The sequence below is a fragment of the Nyctereutes procyonoides genome, unplaced genomic scaffold, assembly GCF_905146905.1.
Source record: "Nyctereutes procyonoides isolate TBG_1078 unplaced genomic scaffold, NYPRO_anot_genome, whole genome shotgun sequence".
NCBI classification, from domain to species: domain Eukaryota; kingdom Metazoa; phylum Chordata; class Mammalia; order Carnivora; family Canidae; genus Nyctereutes; species Nyctereutes procyonoides.
Genome location: NW_026575026.1, coordinates 5243192 through 5261444, shown reverse-complemented (window position 1 = coordinate 5261444; position 18253 = coordinate 5243192). Strand labels below are relative to the sequence as shown.

The following is an 18253-nucleotide window of genomic DNA, read 5'->3' as shown; positions in this document are numbered from 1 at the left end:
TACCAGTTCTCAATGGCCTTTCAGCACCCCAGCACTTAGCTCAGGGCCTTTCCCCTATAATCTCTTGGATTTCAAATTTCTTATTCCTATAAGGTTGTTTTTAAAGACAGGAGCCAAAAGCTTGTGTTAATTAGTCATCTTTACTGGCATTGAATCCCATACCACTACTTTTTTTTATACTGTTTATTCACAAATCTTTTTTAAATTGGATGTAATCTATTTTTTTTTGTATTTGCAGATTCTTCTGAGATTCTTATGTATTTTTCAAATCAATATACTATCCCTCTTTTCCCACATTTTTATCTTTTTTTTTCTTTTTCTTATATATATATTTTTTGGCTAGAGCTGCCTATAAAATATTGACTTAAGTAGTAAGAATATGAATATCCTTTGTATTGTTCTTGGCTTTTCAGATAGAGCTTCTAAAATTTTGTTTTTTTTTTTTAAATGAGCTGATTTTATTTTATTTTTTTTTAATTTTTATTTATTTATGATAGTCACACAGGGAGAGAGAGAGAGGCAGAGACATAGGCAGAGGGAGAAGCAGGCTCCATGCACCGGGAGCCTGACGTGGGATTCGATCCCGAGTCTCCAGGATCGCGCCCTGGGCCAAAGGCAGGCGCCAAACCGCTGCGCCACCCAGGGATCCCAAATTTTGTTGTTAATTATCATGTTTCTCTTAGTTTTTCTTAGATACCTTTAATCAAATTAATTTAATCAAATTAAGGAAAACTGATATCCCTAGCTTGCAGTTTTGTTTGTTTTGTTTTTTAATAACATGAATGAAAACTGAATTTAATTGAATTAATCTTTGGTGTATATAAAAATATCTCCTACTTTTGTAAGTCCATTAATGTTATGGTCCAGGATAATAGATTTTTATAATATTAAATCATCTATGCTCCTCTAGACTAATTCTTCTCAGTTATAATGAATTAGTTTTTACTGACATTACTGGATTAGTTTTCCTTGTGCTTTAGAATTTTTGCAGCTATGTTAATAGGCAAGATTTTTCTATAAATTAATTTTCCCATACTGATCCAAATCCTGTAACTTTAAGTGATTTAAAATTTATCTTTTTGCATAGGGTCTGCTAAGATTGTTGAAACTCTAAAAAGTCATAAAAATAATAAAATTATGGAAAACTTTAGGAAGGTGTTCTGGGAAGAAAGAATGAGCATAAGAATAAAAGGAAATGACAAACTAATTTAAATAATTATATTAGCAGTTTTAAAAGCAGTTTTTGTTTAAGTGTTCTGTTTATTCTTTTGGTTATAATATTAGGTATTATGTGTGTTTTGGAGTTGATTAAATGATTAGAGAGAAGGATACATATCATGTCATATTTATTTGTCTGTATGATATATATGGTGGCCTTAATTAATTAGATGCCAAGAAGAAATTAAGTCTATGTAAGTGTGAATCTTAAAAAAATTTTTTTTAATTTTTATTTATTTATGATAGTCACAGAGAGAGAGAGAGAGAGGCAGAGACACAGGCAGAGGGAGAAGCAGGCTCCATGCACCGGGAGCCCGACGTGGGATTCGATCCCGGGTCTCCAGGATCGCACCCTGGGCCAAAGGCAGGCACTAAACCACTGCGCCACCCAGGGATCCCCTTAAAAATTTTTTTTATAGAGAGCTTCAATCATACAGGAAAGTTGGGAGATTAGTAAATGAGTCCCCTTTTACTTTTAGCTCAGATTTAATAATTATCAGTTAAGTTCATACATTGTGGTGTATTAATTATATAATATTTTTATGTCTAAAGTATTAATGCACTTATATGATTAATTAGAAGAGTATTATACAAAGAACAAATAGTAATGAGTATTACTCTTCACTTGGAAAGTAATGACCCATTCACAAGAGACACTATTATTATTATTTTGGACAACTAAGGTTTTTATTTTAATTTTCCATTTCAGCTAATCATGAATATTTAAAAGAATGCATTTGCTGTCTTTATGAAGGCATCAGTGAATAGTATATTAGTCTCCCGTGGTTGCTGTAACAAATCACCACAAACTTGGCGTAAAACTCATTTTCTCACAATTCTGGAAGCCAGAAGTCCTAAGTCAGTGTCAGGAGGCATAAGGCCAGGTGTTAGCAGAGCTGTGCTTCTCCCAGGGACTCTGCCCCGTGGCTGCCAGCACTCCTTCACTTGTGGCCACATCACCTTAAACTGCTAGAAGCCCTATTTGTAGATGAGGAACCCGGGGTAGCTGACAGTGAAGTGGTTTGCACAGGTGTAACCTGCGCTGGAGCCAGAATTTAAAGCGAGCCATTGACTCCTGCATTCGCACGGTTCCCTGGTTCCCACTGCCCACACAGGAGGGTGAGGAGGGGCCCTCACAGAATATGGAGACAAGCCACGGGGAAAGTGTCATGACACATGAAAACAGGGGACATTTATTTCTAGGAGGGATACTACAGCAGGACCAGGTGGGATCAGAACTGAAGAGCTCTTACTGGTATTATTTTCCTGGAAATCATCGTCAGCCTTGGGACAGCAGAGACTAGATTCCAGATACTGGATGTTCTGCACTGGAATAAATTTAAGGGTAGATATAATTTAATTTAAAAATTGTATCTGGGGATCCCTGGGTGGCACAGCGGTTTAGCGCCTGTCTTTGGCCCAGGGCGCGATCCTGGAGACCCAGGATCGAATCCCATGTCGGGCTCCCGGTGCATGGAGCCTGCTTCTCCCTCTGCCTATGTCTCTGCCTCTCTCTCTCTCTCTGTGTGTGTGTGTGACTATCATAAATAAATAAAAAAAAAATTAAAAAATCGTATCTGATGTAAGTTAAAGGTAAAATAACACCGTCTTCTTGCCCACTTCACATAGATATGCAAGGTAAATCTGTGGAATTTGTTTAAATTATTAAAAACTATCCCTGGAAAGTGATAGAAAAGATGTGAGTTACTGTAGACCATCCTTAGTGGAGTGTTGTATAAATCAAGAAAATTAGAATGAAGAGGTAGTTGCTGGTGATAAGAATGACTTTTTTTTTTTTTTACCTTGCACTTCAGTATTTGAGATAAGACTGTTTAAAGAGGAGAGTAAATCCAATCTGTAAGATCATTTTTATTCACTTAAGATTTTGTTTTCATTTCAATCCACAAATTCCGTCATCACTATGTGTTTTGGGTACTATGGAGAATTCAAGGGTACTTAAATCCTAAAGATCTATTTAACTTATAAAAAAGCTTATTTTAGATTAACGTAGAAGAAAGACGATATGACTCCCCAGTGTATTTTATTAGTTAATTTTTTTTTTTTTGCTGAGACTAAAGGAAACAGCAACCAAATAATCTCAATTTTCTCAAAAGAAAAGATGAAAAAAATTTTAAAAATTTTTTAAAAAAAGAAAAGATGAATGTCTTCAAAAATGTTTCCCAATAAGATGTTAGAATTAAATCCTCAATGGGGTAAATAAAGAAAACAAGGTTTAAAATGACTCTCTCCCCACCCCCCCAAAGATATCTCAAAATAGAGAATCTAAAAATGTTATCAACTTTAACAAAAACAATTTTAACTAATAAAATATACTGGGTAGTCATACTGTCTTTCTTCTGTATCACAGTGCTATTCAAATAGTATTTAAATTACAAAGTATTGTTGGTTAAGCACTGGTGCTGTTACTTTCAAGATTGGTTCTCCCAAGATAAAGCAGAATAGAGAGCGAGCCTGTAGAAACTTCTACAGCAATTTGAGATTTTCTACCCATCGTAGTCTCATCAACAGGGTATTGTGGAACTTCCTGTTGAGCAGATGGTGCAAATACTTACCACCAGTACCAGCAGATGTGCAGGGTCTTTGGAAAATAGCTTCAATGATTAGTTCAAACAATTTGTCTCTAACCATGAAATTTCAAAAAATATGACTGACTGTAGTCTATCCTATACGATATTATCACCAAGTGGCTGGGAGCTCTAGGTCAGTACGTCTAACACATGCACACAAAGACCAGTTTGCTTTCCACTCCATTTCCCTTCAACTATTTTTCTTCCTAGATGGCCTCTATTTTTTCTTTTTTATTCTTTTGGAATTAAATTTTTAAAAGTAATTTACTTCAGGGTATGCCTTAAAATTAGGGCCACTCTAAATGACATCCTTATATATAGCCCAGTATATAGCTGCCGACTTAAAAATAGCTTTGCTTTATATTCTAATGGATATAGATTATTAGAAGCAGACCTTGCTATAACCAATAGCAATAGATAATAATGTTTTATGTTCATAGCAGTTTTGTGCTGGATATTTTACAATCGCCCTTCCAGATCCATTTTCCATCCTTCTCCGCTCGGCCTTACATTTTCTCTGGCTTCTAGTTTGGCTCAGCTAATGGGAAGCACAGGCAGGTGATTGGAGTGGGGGGCAGGAGAGTGAGATCAAAGTTCCTGCTCTCCAGGCTCCCTCTCAGCAGGCGACCTCAGGTGGGCTGCAGGTCAGACCAAATGCCTAGGTGTTTTTTTTTTGTTTTGTTTTTTAATTAAGCACCACTCTCCTACAGCTATTCTTTCTGAGTGCCTCTTTCCTGTGGTTCCGAGAGTGGCAAGTTCACCCCCTTCTTCCAGACCCTAAGAACGGCACCATCTCTGGGTTTTATTTTATTGTATTTTTTAAAAAAATAACTCTGCCCATCTCTTCGGAGTCTCTTTATTCAGTTACTCCATTTGACTGTACTGTCAACTCCCTGCCAGAACCTTGACTAATGATCAGTTTTAAAGAATTACCTAGCTTAAAAACGAAGTGAAAAAATAATTCAATGTAAATCTGACTACCTATTTCATTACTTCACTCTGCTACTTAAATACTGCACTAAACAAAAATAGCATCTTCTAGTTTTGGTCTTACACTCATAAAATGTATTCAAGTGTACTCGAAAAGGAAAATAAATCTGGATGTGAGAACAAGCTGAGAAAGCATAATCTAACTGGTAAAAAGAAGACAAAAAAATTGACAAGTAATTTTAAAAAAGAGAAAGCAAAAATAAAAATAAAAAAGAGTAAGCATAGTAATCTAATGATGATCACGAGCTCCTACATGCATACAAGCTTTAGCTTCATATGTGCCATGCCCTATTCTAAGCAATCTACATATATTGACCTATTTCTTTCTTATAGAAACTCTGTAAAGAGGTACTATTCCCATAGTACAAGTGGGGAAACTGAGGCACAGAACAATTAAGTAAATCAGTTTGATAGTATCCTCTTAACTACTATGCCATGATGTTTTTCCAATGGTTTTGCGATGAAACAGCTAAAATATAATAAACGCTAAATATTATATGAAAGTATAAGTTTTTAATAGTAACATAATAGAAAGAGCATGGATTTTCAGTTCAAAGTGGGGTTAGACTCCTGCATCTAACATTTTAAATTTAAATTTAAATTCTTCCTTACTATAATTTCTTCCTTAAGCCTGATTTTCCTTCTTGCCACCCCTTTCCCCATGAATCAGGAATTTGCATGTAATGTATTATTCGGTACTGTAAGTACATTTGTATTCTAACATAAAATTTAATATTTTTCTTTAGGTTTATGATCTGTGAATATGCCTGTTAACAAATCACCTACGACCAATAAATTAGGAGTGATATCTTCCTCTTATCATGAAAAACTCTTGAGGCTTAATTTTCAAAATTTAAGGAAAAGAAGGAATAAGAAATCAAAGTAAGTTTGAAAAATTTTTTTGAGTTATTAAACTAGCAGACCCATATGCATTATAGAATTTAGAAAGTACAGAATATTATGAACAATTTCTTTAAAATCACAAATAGTTCTATAAGGTTTACTATTTTCAAATAAATAAATTCATAATTTACAATGATCATATATTTCTAAAATTTTTAATTCTATACTTTTCGTATGAAATATGCATTTTTCTTATAATCAGATATGTCTATTAACTTGCTATAATTGTGAAATGCATAAGAGAAAGTATTTCATAACTACTGTATTGTGGATCACTTTAGTTATTTTTGTGTCCTTTGCTATTTCAAATTAAGCCAAAATAGAATGTCTTTCTGCATTTCAAATTATTTTCTTGGGATAAAGTTTCTAAAATGAAGTTACTAGATCAAAGTTTGTTGATAATTTAAAAATTGTGTGTGACTTTAAGAAATTTTTAAGAACTTAAAAATGAGAATTATAGAATATGTAATGGTGACATTTGGTTACATTTGTTTCAAATATTTTTCTTTGATAAAGATTAGATCAACATATAAGCTTGAAGTTCTTTGACGACCTGCCCTCCCAACTAAAATAATTGTGGTATATATCATTTCAGTTTATTTTTCTACTTTGATATGCATGAATATGAAATTGCCTTTTCCATATAAATATCAGTGTAATTATACCTAACTCATTTATCTGTGATTTGATTTTTTAAAAAAGTCAGTGTTAGATTTTTAATTCAGTCCATGCCGATAATTATGTTTTATTATTGATAATTATGTCTTCACTCATTTTAATGGCTGTGCATCTTTTGTTAGGTTTATTTCCATGTATTTGGTATTTTTTATACTATTATGTGTTTTATGCATTTATTTTTTAATAGATTTTTTTTTCTAGCTGTTTCCAGAAGAGAGAAATACAGTTGATTTTAAACATTGATTTTACATGCAGTTATACTGCTATCAATTGTAAACATGCTTATCTCCATCCGGATTTATTTATTATTTATTTATTTATTTATTTATTTTAAGTAATTTGGCTTTATTACTGTATTCAATTTTTTTATAATAAATTTATTTTTTATTGGTGTTCACTTTGCCAACATACAGAATAACACCCAGTGCTCATCCCCTCAAGTGCCCCCCTCAGTGCCCGTCACCCATTCACCCCCACCCCCCGCCCTCCTCCCCTTCCACCACCCTTAGTTCGTTTCCCAGAGTTAGGAGTCTCTATGTTCTGTCTCCCTTTCTGATATTTCCCACACATTTCTTCTCCCTTCTCTTCTATTCCCTTTCACTATTATTTATATTCCCCAAATGAATGAGAACATATAATGTTTGTCCTTCTCCGATTGACTTACTTCACTCAGCATAATACCCTCCAGTTCCATCCACGTTGAAGCAAATAGTGGGTATTTGTCGTTTCTAATGGCTGAGTAATTTTCCATTGTATACATAAACCACATCTTCTTTATCCATTCATCTTTCGATGGACACCGAGGCTCCTTCCACAGTTTGGCTATTGTGGACATGGCTGCTAGAAACATCGGGGTGCAGGTGTCCCGACGTTTCATTGCATCTGAATCTTTGGGGTAAATCCCTAACAGTGCAATTGCTGGGTCATAGGGCAGGTCTATTTTTAACTCTTTGAGGAACCTCCACACAGTTTTCCAGAGTGGCTGCACCAGTTCACATTCCCACCAACAGTGTAAGAGGGTTCCCTTTTCTCCACATCCTCCCCAACATTTGTGGTTTCCTGCCTTGTTAATGTTCCCCATTCTCACTGGTGTGAGGTGGTATCTCATTGTGGTTTAGATTTGTATTTCCCTGATGGCAAGTATGAACCCTGAACTTTATGGTCAACTAATATTCGATAATGGAGGAAAGACGATCCACTGGAAGAAAGACAGTCTCTTCAATAAATGGTGCTAGGAAAATTGGACATCCACATGCAGAAGAATGAAACTAGACCACTCTCTTGCACCATACACAAAGATAAACTCAAAATGGATGAAAGATCTAAATGTGAGACAAGATTCCATCAAAATGCTAGAGGAGAACACAGGCAACACCCTTTTTGAACTCGGCCACAGTAACTTCTTGCAAGATACATCCACGAAGGCAAAAGAAACAAAAGCAAAAATGAACTATTGGGACTTCATCAAGATAAGAAGCTTTTGCACAGCAAAGGAAACAGTCAACAAAACTAAAAGACAACCTACAGAATGGGAGAAGATATTTGCAAATGATGTATCAGATAAAGGGCTAGTATCCAAGATCTATAAAGTACTTATTAAACTCAACAGCAAAGAAACAAACAATCCAATCATGAAATGGGCAAAAGACATGAGGAGAAATCTCACAGAGGAAGACATAGACATGGCCAACATGCACATGAGAAAATGCTCTGCATCACTGGCCATCAGGGATATACAAATCCATCCGGATTTAAAAAGAATATTCTGAACATTTTATGATTAAATATAATTGCTGTCATAAACCTTATAATAGTTTAATTCTAATTTGTGGTTTTAAAAATTCCACTAGACTTCATTACTAATTTAAGCAATTAATTTTCCTTTACATTTTACTTACTGTATCATTTCTCTTGCTTTCCATTCCTTTTTGCTGCTTACACCTTGTTTTTCTTTTGCCAGATAAACAACTTCTAAAATTTTCCTTTGTGAGATTTTGTTGCTGAGAAAATCTGGGTTTGTTATTCTGAATATTTTTTATTTTATTTTTATTCTTGAAAGAAATTTAAAACTGAATATGGAATTATCTTTGGTCTGTTATCACTTTTATTCCTTTCTTTCTCCTCAGCAAATAGCTGTCATTCTACTCATAGCTTCCATTTTTGCTGTGGAGAAGCTAGGTGAAATTTTGATGCCATTTCTGTAATATTAATCTGTGTTCCTCCACCTTGGGTGCTTTCAAAAATTTCTCATTGTCTTGCATTTTCTGCAGTTTTACTATGATATGTCAGAATGTAATTTTAAGAAATTATTCTGCTTGGGTCTCTCAAACCTTTTAAATCTGTGGACTATATGATTCCTGAAAAGTCATTTGATATTGTTTCTTCAGAAACTACTTTGACAACTCATTTTCTCTTTTCACTCCTTCTGGGAATCTTGAATAAATGTGTATTAAATAATCTCATTGTATATTTGACCTTTTACTCTTTCGTCTCCATTTTTCTTTTTTTTTTTTTGGTCTGTACTTTGATTAATTTTTTTCTGATTTGTGATATTTTCCGTGTGACTACTTCTCTTGTTACCAAATTTACACACTGAGTTTTAAAATCTGCCTGACGTGTACATCGGCCTGGAGACTGATCTTGACAACACGCACGCACGCGCGCGCGCACACACACACACACACACACACACTTTTTTCCTTTTCTTTCTCCTTTTCTGCTGAGCACCACGGCAGCCTTCTCTACAGCTCCCTGGGGTTGGGGAGAAGGAATTGGGATTATTTCTGATTGCTTTTACCTCAGGCATCTAGTCAGACAACATGGAGGGAACCCAAGTTTCCCACACCTTGAAAATCCTGGCTTTTGCTTACTGCACGGTCAACATACCTGGTCTTGTCTCCATGGCCCCTGGTACCAGGGGAAACCAGATTCTGTTTCTGTCACCAGCTGTTTGAGATGAAGCAGAGACCCATCTCGAATGAAGGGACATAACCTTTGTTTTACTTCTTAGGTGTCACATGAATTGTCATACGCCTCATATTGTGTTTGCTTCACTTATTCTTCCTTAGAAACATGGGTGTTTGTAAGCCTTGTGTGGATTCTGTTAGAGATACAGTTAGAGCTCCCCGTAAATCCCTCAAGTGAGGTATTGAAGTCTATTCTGAACCAAAGAGATAATAACACAATCTTTCAGTGGATTACTGGTTCAGAGTATACTATTTTGTCACAATTTTCTTTTATGATGATTATTTTATTGTGCATAGTCTGTTTTTCTTTTTTTATTTTTTTAATAATAAAAAAAATTTTTAATTGGTGTTCAATTTGCCAACATAGAGAATAACACTCAGTGCTCATCCCGTCAAGTGCCCCCTTCAGTGCCCGTCACCCATTCACCCCTACCCCCCGCCCTCCTCCCCTTCCACCACCCTTAGTTCATTTCCCAGAGTTAGGAGTCTTCCATGTTCTGTCTCCCTTTCCGATATTTCCTACACATTTCTTCTCCCTTCCCTTATATTCCCTTTCACTATTATTTATATTCCCCAAATGAATGAGAACATATAATGTTTGTCCTTCTCCGATTGACTTATTTCTACCTCATCTCAGAGATGGAGAAGACCAGAAGATTTTGAAGACTTACATCAAATATATACTTTTATTTGAGCTGACTGGAAAGAATGAAAGGGAATGTAAGGCTTGCATCAGGAAGATTTAGTCAAGATATTAGATTATTTTACATCATTCTCACAGAAGCTGCTTATTTTTTTACATCTGGGAGGCTGTAGTCTTTAAAGTTTCCTAAAATGTTAATAAACCTGAAATTTTTCCTTTTTATTAATGTTTTTGACACTTTTATGGTTTGTAAAATGTACTCCACAAATACATGCTCTAAATATTTTAAAATGCTATATGTGTACATATCTGTATAATATTACTGATTTTTGACAAACATACGTTTATAATACAATATAGCTTTGTAGTATGCACTGTAAATATGTGCTATCAGCAGCAAGGAGACACTTTTCTAGATGTACAGTTACATTCTTATCATTTGTTCATTTTATCTATAATGTGTTTTTCATTTGTTTGAATTAGTATAAGCCTTTAGAAAGTAAAATTCTAAATGGTTAAGACCTTGTAATCAGATCTGTTAATTTTAGCTAAGACATCTATATTGTGGCATTTGAGGATGACAGTGGGTGATTTAGCCAAAAATATGGTGACTTAGGATCTGGATGGCCATAAAGAGCATGAACACATGCAGTTATGTATTAAATGTAGCTTCCTTTAGAATGTAGTACCCCAAATGAGAGATCAGTAGCTCCTGATGAGAACATCTGTACAAAGTATGTAGAGTCTTAACAAAATCATAGAAACCACAGTCCTCTTATACTTGGGCTTATACCACTGTCTTAGCCCAAGTCTCTAGAAGGTGGAATATTAGAAGAGGATTAAAATTCTAATATTTTATTTGGGGTATGCAAAGTCAATGCACTAAAGGTGAAAAAAAAAAGGAAAATGAGGTGGGAAACCTTGATACATTACTACCTAGAGCACTAAATCACAACTTGCCACAGTGAAATATAGCAGACATGTCCATACTTGGCATAATGGGACTTATTAAGACAATTTTCAAGAAACCACATCTCACAGTAGTCCATGGAATGGAGAAAAGAAGAGGACTGTTCATCTCATCAGTTCCTTTTTGTCTAGTATTTTCCTTGGTCAGGATACACCTCATACATGCTAACTCATCCATACTTCTAGTTTGTGTCATCCAGCATGTGGCTCCCCACCCCCCCACCCCAGTGTAGAAAGGGAGTGGAATCTCACTGTTTGGGCCATGAAGATCAAGTGAATCTGAGACTCTGACAATATTTATGGACAAAACAGGAAAGAATCAAGGAGACCTTACGAGCTTTGTATTTTGCAGAATGTTTTCAGATATCAGATTTTTCCTATCCCTAAACTCAACTCAGTATCAGTAATTCACTAGTGAAACTACTCTCTCTCTAAAAAAATATTTATTTATGGGAGAGAGAGAGAGAGAGAGAGAGAGAGAGAGAGAGAGAGAGAACGAGTGGCGGGAGGGGCAGAGGGAAAGATAATCTGAATCAGACTGCGCTGAGTGTGGAGGCTCAGTCTCACGACCCTGAGATCTGAACTTGGGCCAAAACCAAGAGTCAGTTACTTAGCCAATTGAGCCACCCAGGCACCCTGTGATTTCCACTTTCTGAACATTAACTCTAATGATCTCTTTGTCCATAGTTTTGGTATTCCTGTAGATACGTGTTTTTGGTCATGCTCTTTATATCTTCATTCTGTTCTTTGGTATCTCAGTCTTAGAATTGCTTGTTTGCATGGAACAGACACATGTTCAAATTAACTCAAGTGAAAGAAAAATATAATGGAAGGATACAAGGCTATCTTGTGGAACCTGAGAGCAGAAGGCATAGCCAGGCCTCGTTTATTCATTCAGGACTCATTATGTTCTCTGATTGATATCGGAGATGAAATGGTCAACCTGACAGATGTAGTCCACATTTACTAGACCTTAAACATGAAAAGGGTCGGGGCTTTTGGCTATACATTAGTAAGTTATCCAACAAATGTTGATTGGATGCTACGATGGTGAGCAAGTAGCCTTCTGCACTGGGGTGGTTTGTTGTCTTGAATGACCTCTCAGCAAAAGCCACCTCTTGGTTTTACATGACCATTCAGTTCTAACATCAATTCATTAAAATATCAGCTAATTATTCAGAATCCCTGAGAGAGGACTAGATTGCTAGCTTGATTTAGATGTCTGCCTCATCTATAGTCAGGGAGGTAGAGTCATCTAGTCCTAGTATAGAAGTTGGACCCTTTGGTTCAGTAGGGAATATGAGTGGTAACAATTCTCAGACAAGGAATTTACAACCCAAATTATATGCATATTTGAAATCCAGATATGCTTCCCCAAATCTCCTCCTATTATTTTTATTGTTTCTTCCCTCCCTCTTGCCTCTATTTGTGCAATATGTCCCAAGATCTCCCTTGACCATTTTTTTTCTCCGTACCCTTCCTCTTGAAATTTTGTGGCTGTGAGTATCACTGATAGTAAGCAAATCTGAAATCTTTATTTCCAAATCCTATCCACTTCCTAATGCCTGCCTCACAAGTCTGTTGGATTATAGACCTCTCCACTTGGATGCCTCACAGGTAAATGATAGTCAGTTGTCCAGAACAGCATGGATCTCTGCCCCATTTCTCTATCTTATTGTCTTGATGTCAACTCTCTACCTCTAATCTCACAGGCTCAAAACCTCCAGATTATTTTATGTCCACCCTCACAATTTTTCTCATATCCTATTAGTCTTCAAGCCTTATTGATTTAGCTTCCACCAATCTCTTGTATTCATTTCCTCTTCCTTATTTGTACCGTGAAAACTGCAGTTCAGACATTTATTACTTCTTACCTAAATAGTTAAAATAATTGCTTAGTGGTTTACTAACAGTCATTCCTCACTCAAAAACCATTCAATAGAGGCACGTGGGGGGGTTCAGTTGGTTGAGCATCTGCCTTCAGCTCAGGTCATGATCCTGGGGTCTTGAGATCAAGTCCCACATCGGGCTCCCTGCTCAGCAGGAGCCTGCTTCTTCCTCTCCCTCTGCTCTTCCCTCTTGTGTGTGCTCATGCTATTTCCCTCTCCCTCTCAAATAAATAAAAAATCTTTTTAAAAAAACCATTCAATATATGACTTTCAGTTTAATCATCCTGCAGTACAGTGTACTCTTAACTCTTCTGCACGATAATTCCTCATTATTTTTCAAATAAAATTCAGAAGTCTTTGCATAATATAGAATTGGTGGCCACTGCAACTAAGAATATCTAAAATAGCAATGCCACTTAAATAAAATAAAGGTTCTTTCTCTGAATGTAGTCAGTCCAGAGCTGGTGATGTGATCTGGGACCTAAGTTCCATTTAACTGGCTGCTCTGCTGTACATGGCTCACACATAAGGCTACCTCATGTGTGTAGCAGGGCTGCTGAAACTCCAGGTCTCAGAGTCATGCTTCATGCAGCAGAATAGAGGAAGGGTAGACGGGCTTCTGCTCTTTTTTTAGTAAACTTCCCAGAACTACTATCTGAATTTTACTTACATTTTCTGGCTGAGACATAGACAGGCATTCCTAACTACAAGAAAGAATATTTTCATGAGAAAAGGAGAAGAATAGACACTGATGTAGGCAGCCATAAATCTCTGCCACAGACCACCATTCAATGCCATTTATGTTTGTTCTCAACCCAGAAGTTCTGTCTTCATTTCCTATCTTGATTTTAAGCATTTTGTCTGTCTATGCTGAGTCCAAATAATTTGTTTTCTCTTTGTTCCTGCTTGTATTAGGGTAAATTTGAAATGACTATAGAAAGACGCTTCTAATTTCAGTGGCTTATATATGATAGAAATGTATTTATGTGACATAAGAAGTCAATGGGTACAGGTTGCCAAGACAGCTCTGCTTTTGGGGTCAGTGAAAAATCCAGGCTCGTCATTATCTCACAGGGTGTTGTGCTCATCTGCCTAATCGAAGCTGATTCGGCACCACATGTGTGCTCCAGTCCACAGGAAGGAGGAAAAAGTATGATCCTAGGGAAGATGGTGTGTCTTGAAGTTAGAGGTGGCCTGAGATTCGCTTATATCACATTTGCTCCCATCCCACTAGTTTGGCCATGTACCCCCATCTAGCTGCCAGAAAGACTGGGAGATCTAGAGTAGCGAGGTGACCGTGTGCCAAAGAAAAGGCAGAGAAAGAATTTTGAAAGGACACCTGCCAGTCCGTCGCCTTCCAGTTCCTCACTATTCAGGTTACAGCTCAAGCGCCATTTCTGCCAAGAAGCTTTTCCTGAATCTTTAACCCCAAACGGCAATGCTTATAACTAACAGTTACCCAGCACTGGATGTGTACTGGGAATCAGACTTTGTGTTCTGGTTCGATACTTCTCAGAATTCTACAGGATTTTGTCTTCATTTCCACAGACGAAAAATGATGGTTCACACAGATTATAAGTGATTAAGCAAAGACTGTATGACTAGGAACCATTGGAATTATGATTTCTACTTCTAAACTCCCACAGGAGTGCATTACCTTTTTTTTTTTAAGATTTAATTTATTTATTCACGAGAGACACACAGAGAGGCAGAGACCCAGGGAGAGGGAGAAGCAGGCCCCCTGTGGGGAGCCCCACGCGGGACTCGATCCTGGGACCCAAAGGCAGACGCTCAACCGCTGAGCCCCCCAGGCATCCCTCATTTCTTTTTTTAATATACCTTTTTGTTGCATCTCACTTCCCTCCCAGATTGGGAACCTTCTGAGGCTGAGGCTGACATTGTACATAGCAAAATATCTGTGCGTAAGAGTCTTCCCTTAAATATTAACTGAACCAAATGAGTTCTCAGCTAAAAATAAAAATAAAAATAAAAATAAAAATAAAAATAAAAATAAAATAAATAAATAAATAAATAAGTAAATAAATAAAATTCTATTAAATAGTTTAGGTCGGGTATTCATGCAAAGTGTATTTTCTTTATATGTAAAATTAGAATGTTGCTCTTTATGTACCGCGTGTTCCACGGGCCTGCACTTATATACTTACAACACATTACATTTATCTTTGAGGAAAGTAGAATGTGTGAAGAAATTGGAATGTGGGAAGCTAAACCATATTTTCTTTTCAAATGCCTGTATTAATCTTTCAAGTGTCTTTTTTGCTGTCTAGGTGTTTTTGTATATCATTATATAATAATTGGTGTGACAACCTCAGTTTATTTGTGATGGGCTAGACATGGTTTAAATAGCTATATTTATTTCCCACTAAGTATTTACTGACATGAGCTATGGGAGACCAATTAAGGTACTCAATATCTACACAGAAAGCTGAAAGACATTCACTTCCCATATTTTCAAGGATTCATTATAGGCTACAAACCATACCAAAAAATAATTGACAAAACTAAAAGTATTTATAAAATCTACCCTAAACATAATATAGAAGTCAAATCCTATCTTATCTCCACCCCAAGACTTTATTTCACTTTGGCAATAAAATGATGTAAATGCTTTCTATAAGCCCACAAGTAGCTCATGAAAGTTCCTGTTACCCTACATCCTTTCAAATTCCTGGCGTTGCCGTTATTTTCGATGTTAGTCATTCCAGTCGAGGTACAGGAACCTCTCACTGTAGTTTAAGTTTTGATTTCCCTACTTATGATGTCAATCATCCATCACATATGTGCTGGCCATGTGGATGTCTTCTTTTGTGAACTGCCTGTTTGAGTTTCTTCTCCATGTTTCCATTGTTTGAGAGTTCTTTATATATTCTGGATACGAGCCCTTTGTTAGTGATATGTGTGGAAAATATGTTCTATCACTTGAAGTTTTGCTTTCTCATTCTCTCATGATTTTTAAATATAAATATATTTATAAGCAGAGGTGCTAATTAAAATATTTAAATGTCAATATAGTATGGGAATTGCTAAATCTGAATCATGTGTACCTGTTGAATAGGCCATGTCCAAGGGTCTTTAAAAATTACAGCCTCAGGGTAGGCAAAAGGGTGGGCAAAATTATACAAGAAGTCATGGGAAATGTCAATCCATAAAGGACTTGCTGCATTTGCTGTCACATCGTATTACCACATGTTAGCATCAGTTGAATTTGAGGAATGTCTGATGAATTTAATGAAGAAAGAATGCTACAGTGTTGTATACATGTTCCCACTTATTTAAAGGTAAGCATTTATAGGCCAGCTTATGTTTGTGAGCACTTGGGAGAGCACACAAGGATGCACACTAAACCATTAATCGTGGCTATTTCTGGCGGGTAGAACTGGAGGCAGTCTGTTGGGAGGCAGTCTGTTGACGTTTCCTTATGCATCCCCTACATGCTCGGTTTGTTATAAACAGCACTGTAATGTTAATAGTTTAAAAAATACAATTTCTAATGAAATTTATTAAAGTAAATGGATAAAGGGGCGCCTTGTAATTCCCATAGTCCTTTGAACAGATGCGAAGATCAAAACTATTTGGGACTCTTCATGAGGATCCAAGGTACATCATCCCGGATGACGGTTGAGAAAGTTTTCCGTCAACCTTCCCCTTATCTATCTAAGCAGGTACCTCCCAGAGCAAGCGTGGGACAGAGAATGAAATCAAGAATGAAGTTACTCATTTCAGAATGTCCAGTTCCAGCAGTGTTTGTGAGTGCTGACACCTCAACACTCCCTCTATTCTACTACAAGCTCCATGAGGGCAGAGCTTTCTATTTCATCCAAATATCCCCACTTCCAGGCCTATTAGGAGATGATCAATAAATGGTTACTGAATGGTGACTAAATGCCCATTCTGGGATGGCAGTTAAAGAGTTGGTTATTTCATGATTGTTCTTTACTGGGTTCTAGTTTACAGGGCACTGTGCCACTGCCTCTGCTTATTCTGTGATCCGGAGGCACCGTCATTACTTTAATGTACATCTGTCTCAATAGGACTGTGACTTATACAGGGGCAAAAGTCTGATTTTTGTTCATGTATTTTTTCCTTGTTTCTCACATAAATTCTGAATGTATAGTAAGTTGTTAAAAAAATGTGTTTTATTCCTCCAGACCACTCCTACCAATAGCATGAGACCAACTAAATTGATCACACAAATAAACAACTTATTGCTTCCACTACCCATTCACTATCCCTCTGATGTCGCTTTTGATTCCACATCCCTCTTAAATCCTGTAGAATATTATTATAATCACTCTGCTCATTCTCTTGCATACACCCTCAACTTACTTTTCTCACTTCTCTTTGAAGTGCTTGTCTACTCTCTCTGCACTTTCCCCAGGAGTTCCTTCCCATTTGTAAGGCTTTAAATACAACATGTGTATCTAATGACTCAAAAATGAATCCAAAATTGATGCATCTAGCCTGAACTTTCCCCCCTGAAATTCAAACTCATATATCTGACTGCCTATCCTATGTCTCCACTGGGATGGCTATGGCTGTCTCAAACATAATATGTCCAATAGTGACCTCATTCTCTACCCTTATCCCAAATCTGCTTCTCTTAACAATCTTCCCCATCTCAGAAAATCCCAATTCCATCCTTCCAGTTACTCAGTTAAATCATGACTCCTTTTTTTTTCCTTTCCTCTCATGCCTAATTTCTAACTTTTTGGGCAGTCTTGTTGGAGCTAACATCAAAATATACCCATTATCCAAACTCTTCTTTTTACTGACGTTGCTATCATCTTGATCTAAGCCACTGTTAGACTCACCTAAGTGTACATGTGTCTCCTGCCTTGCTACCTCCCACCTTTCCACACTCCAACTCTCAATAGACATTAGAATGATCCTATTAAAACTTAAATTTAAATCATGCCACTCCTTTTATCAAAACCCTGCAATAATTTCCCATCTTGTCCAGAGTTAATCTGGCTACTTGTCACCTCTCTGGCCTTCCCACATACACCTTTCCTCCTTTGTTTATTTTACTGCAGCCATAGTTGGACTGATTTCACTAGCATGGAGGGAACAAAACTTTAGGTAAATTGAACCAACACTGATATATGTGAGGAGATAAATCAGCCTGCAACATAATGGAGCTGTGCTGGTTTTTACCTTTGAAGAAGGCATATACCAACAAGACTTCTGGCAACCATTTCAGAAACCTTTTTTTCAGAGACTACAAAATTCTTTGACATCATGAGAACTATGTTTCTCAATTCAAGAGTATAATTAGATCAATCTAGGAAGCCTATATATGTATTCTTATATAAATACATACATATATAAGAATAATTTTACTGATTACTCTGTGTGTATATGAAACATTTTTATTAAGGTAAAGTACTT

The 18253-nt window shown here is 36.5% G+C and overlaps 1 protein-coding gene across 1 annotated transcript in view; it reads left to right on the top strand.

Annotated features, from left to right (window-relative positions):
* Nucleotides 1–5550: 5550 nt before the first annotated feature.
* Nucleotides 5551–18253, top strand: part of TMEM232 (transmembrane protein 232) — a gene marked incomplete at its 5' end in the record, with an annotated part of 204195 nt that continues 191492 nt past the window's right edge. The window contains one exon of the mRNA XM_055315253.1: nt 5551–5678. Within this exon, the coding sequence (XP_055171228.1) occupies nt 5551–5678 (128 nt within the window). The remainder of the gene's footprint in view (nt 5679–18253) is intronic.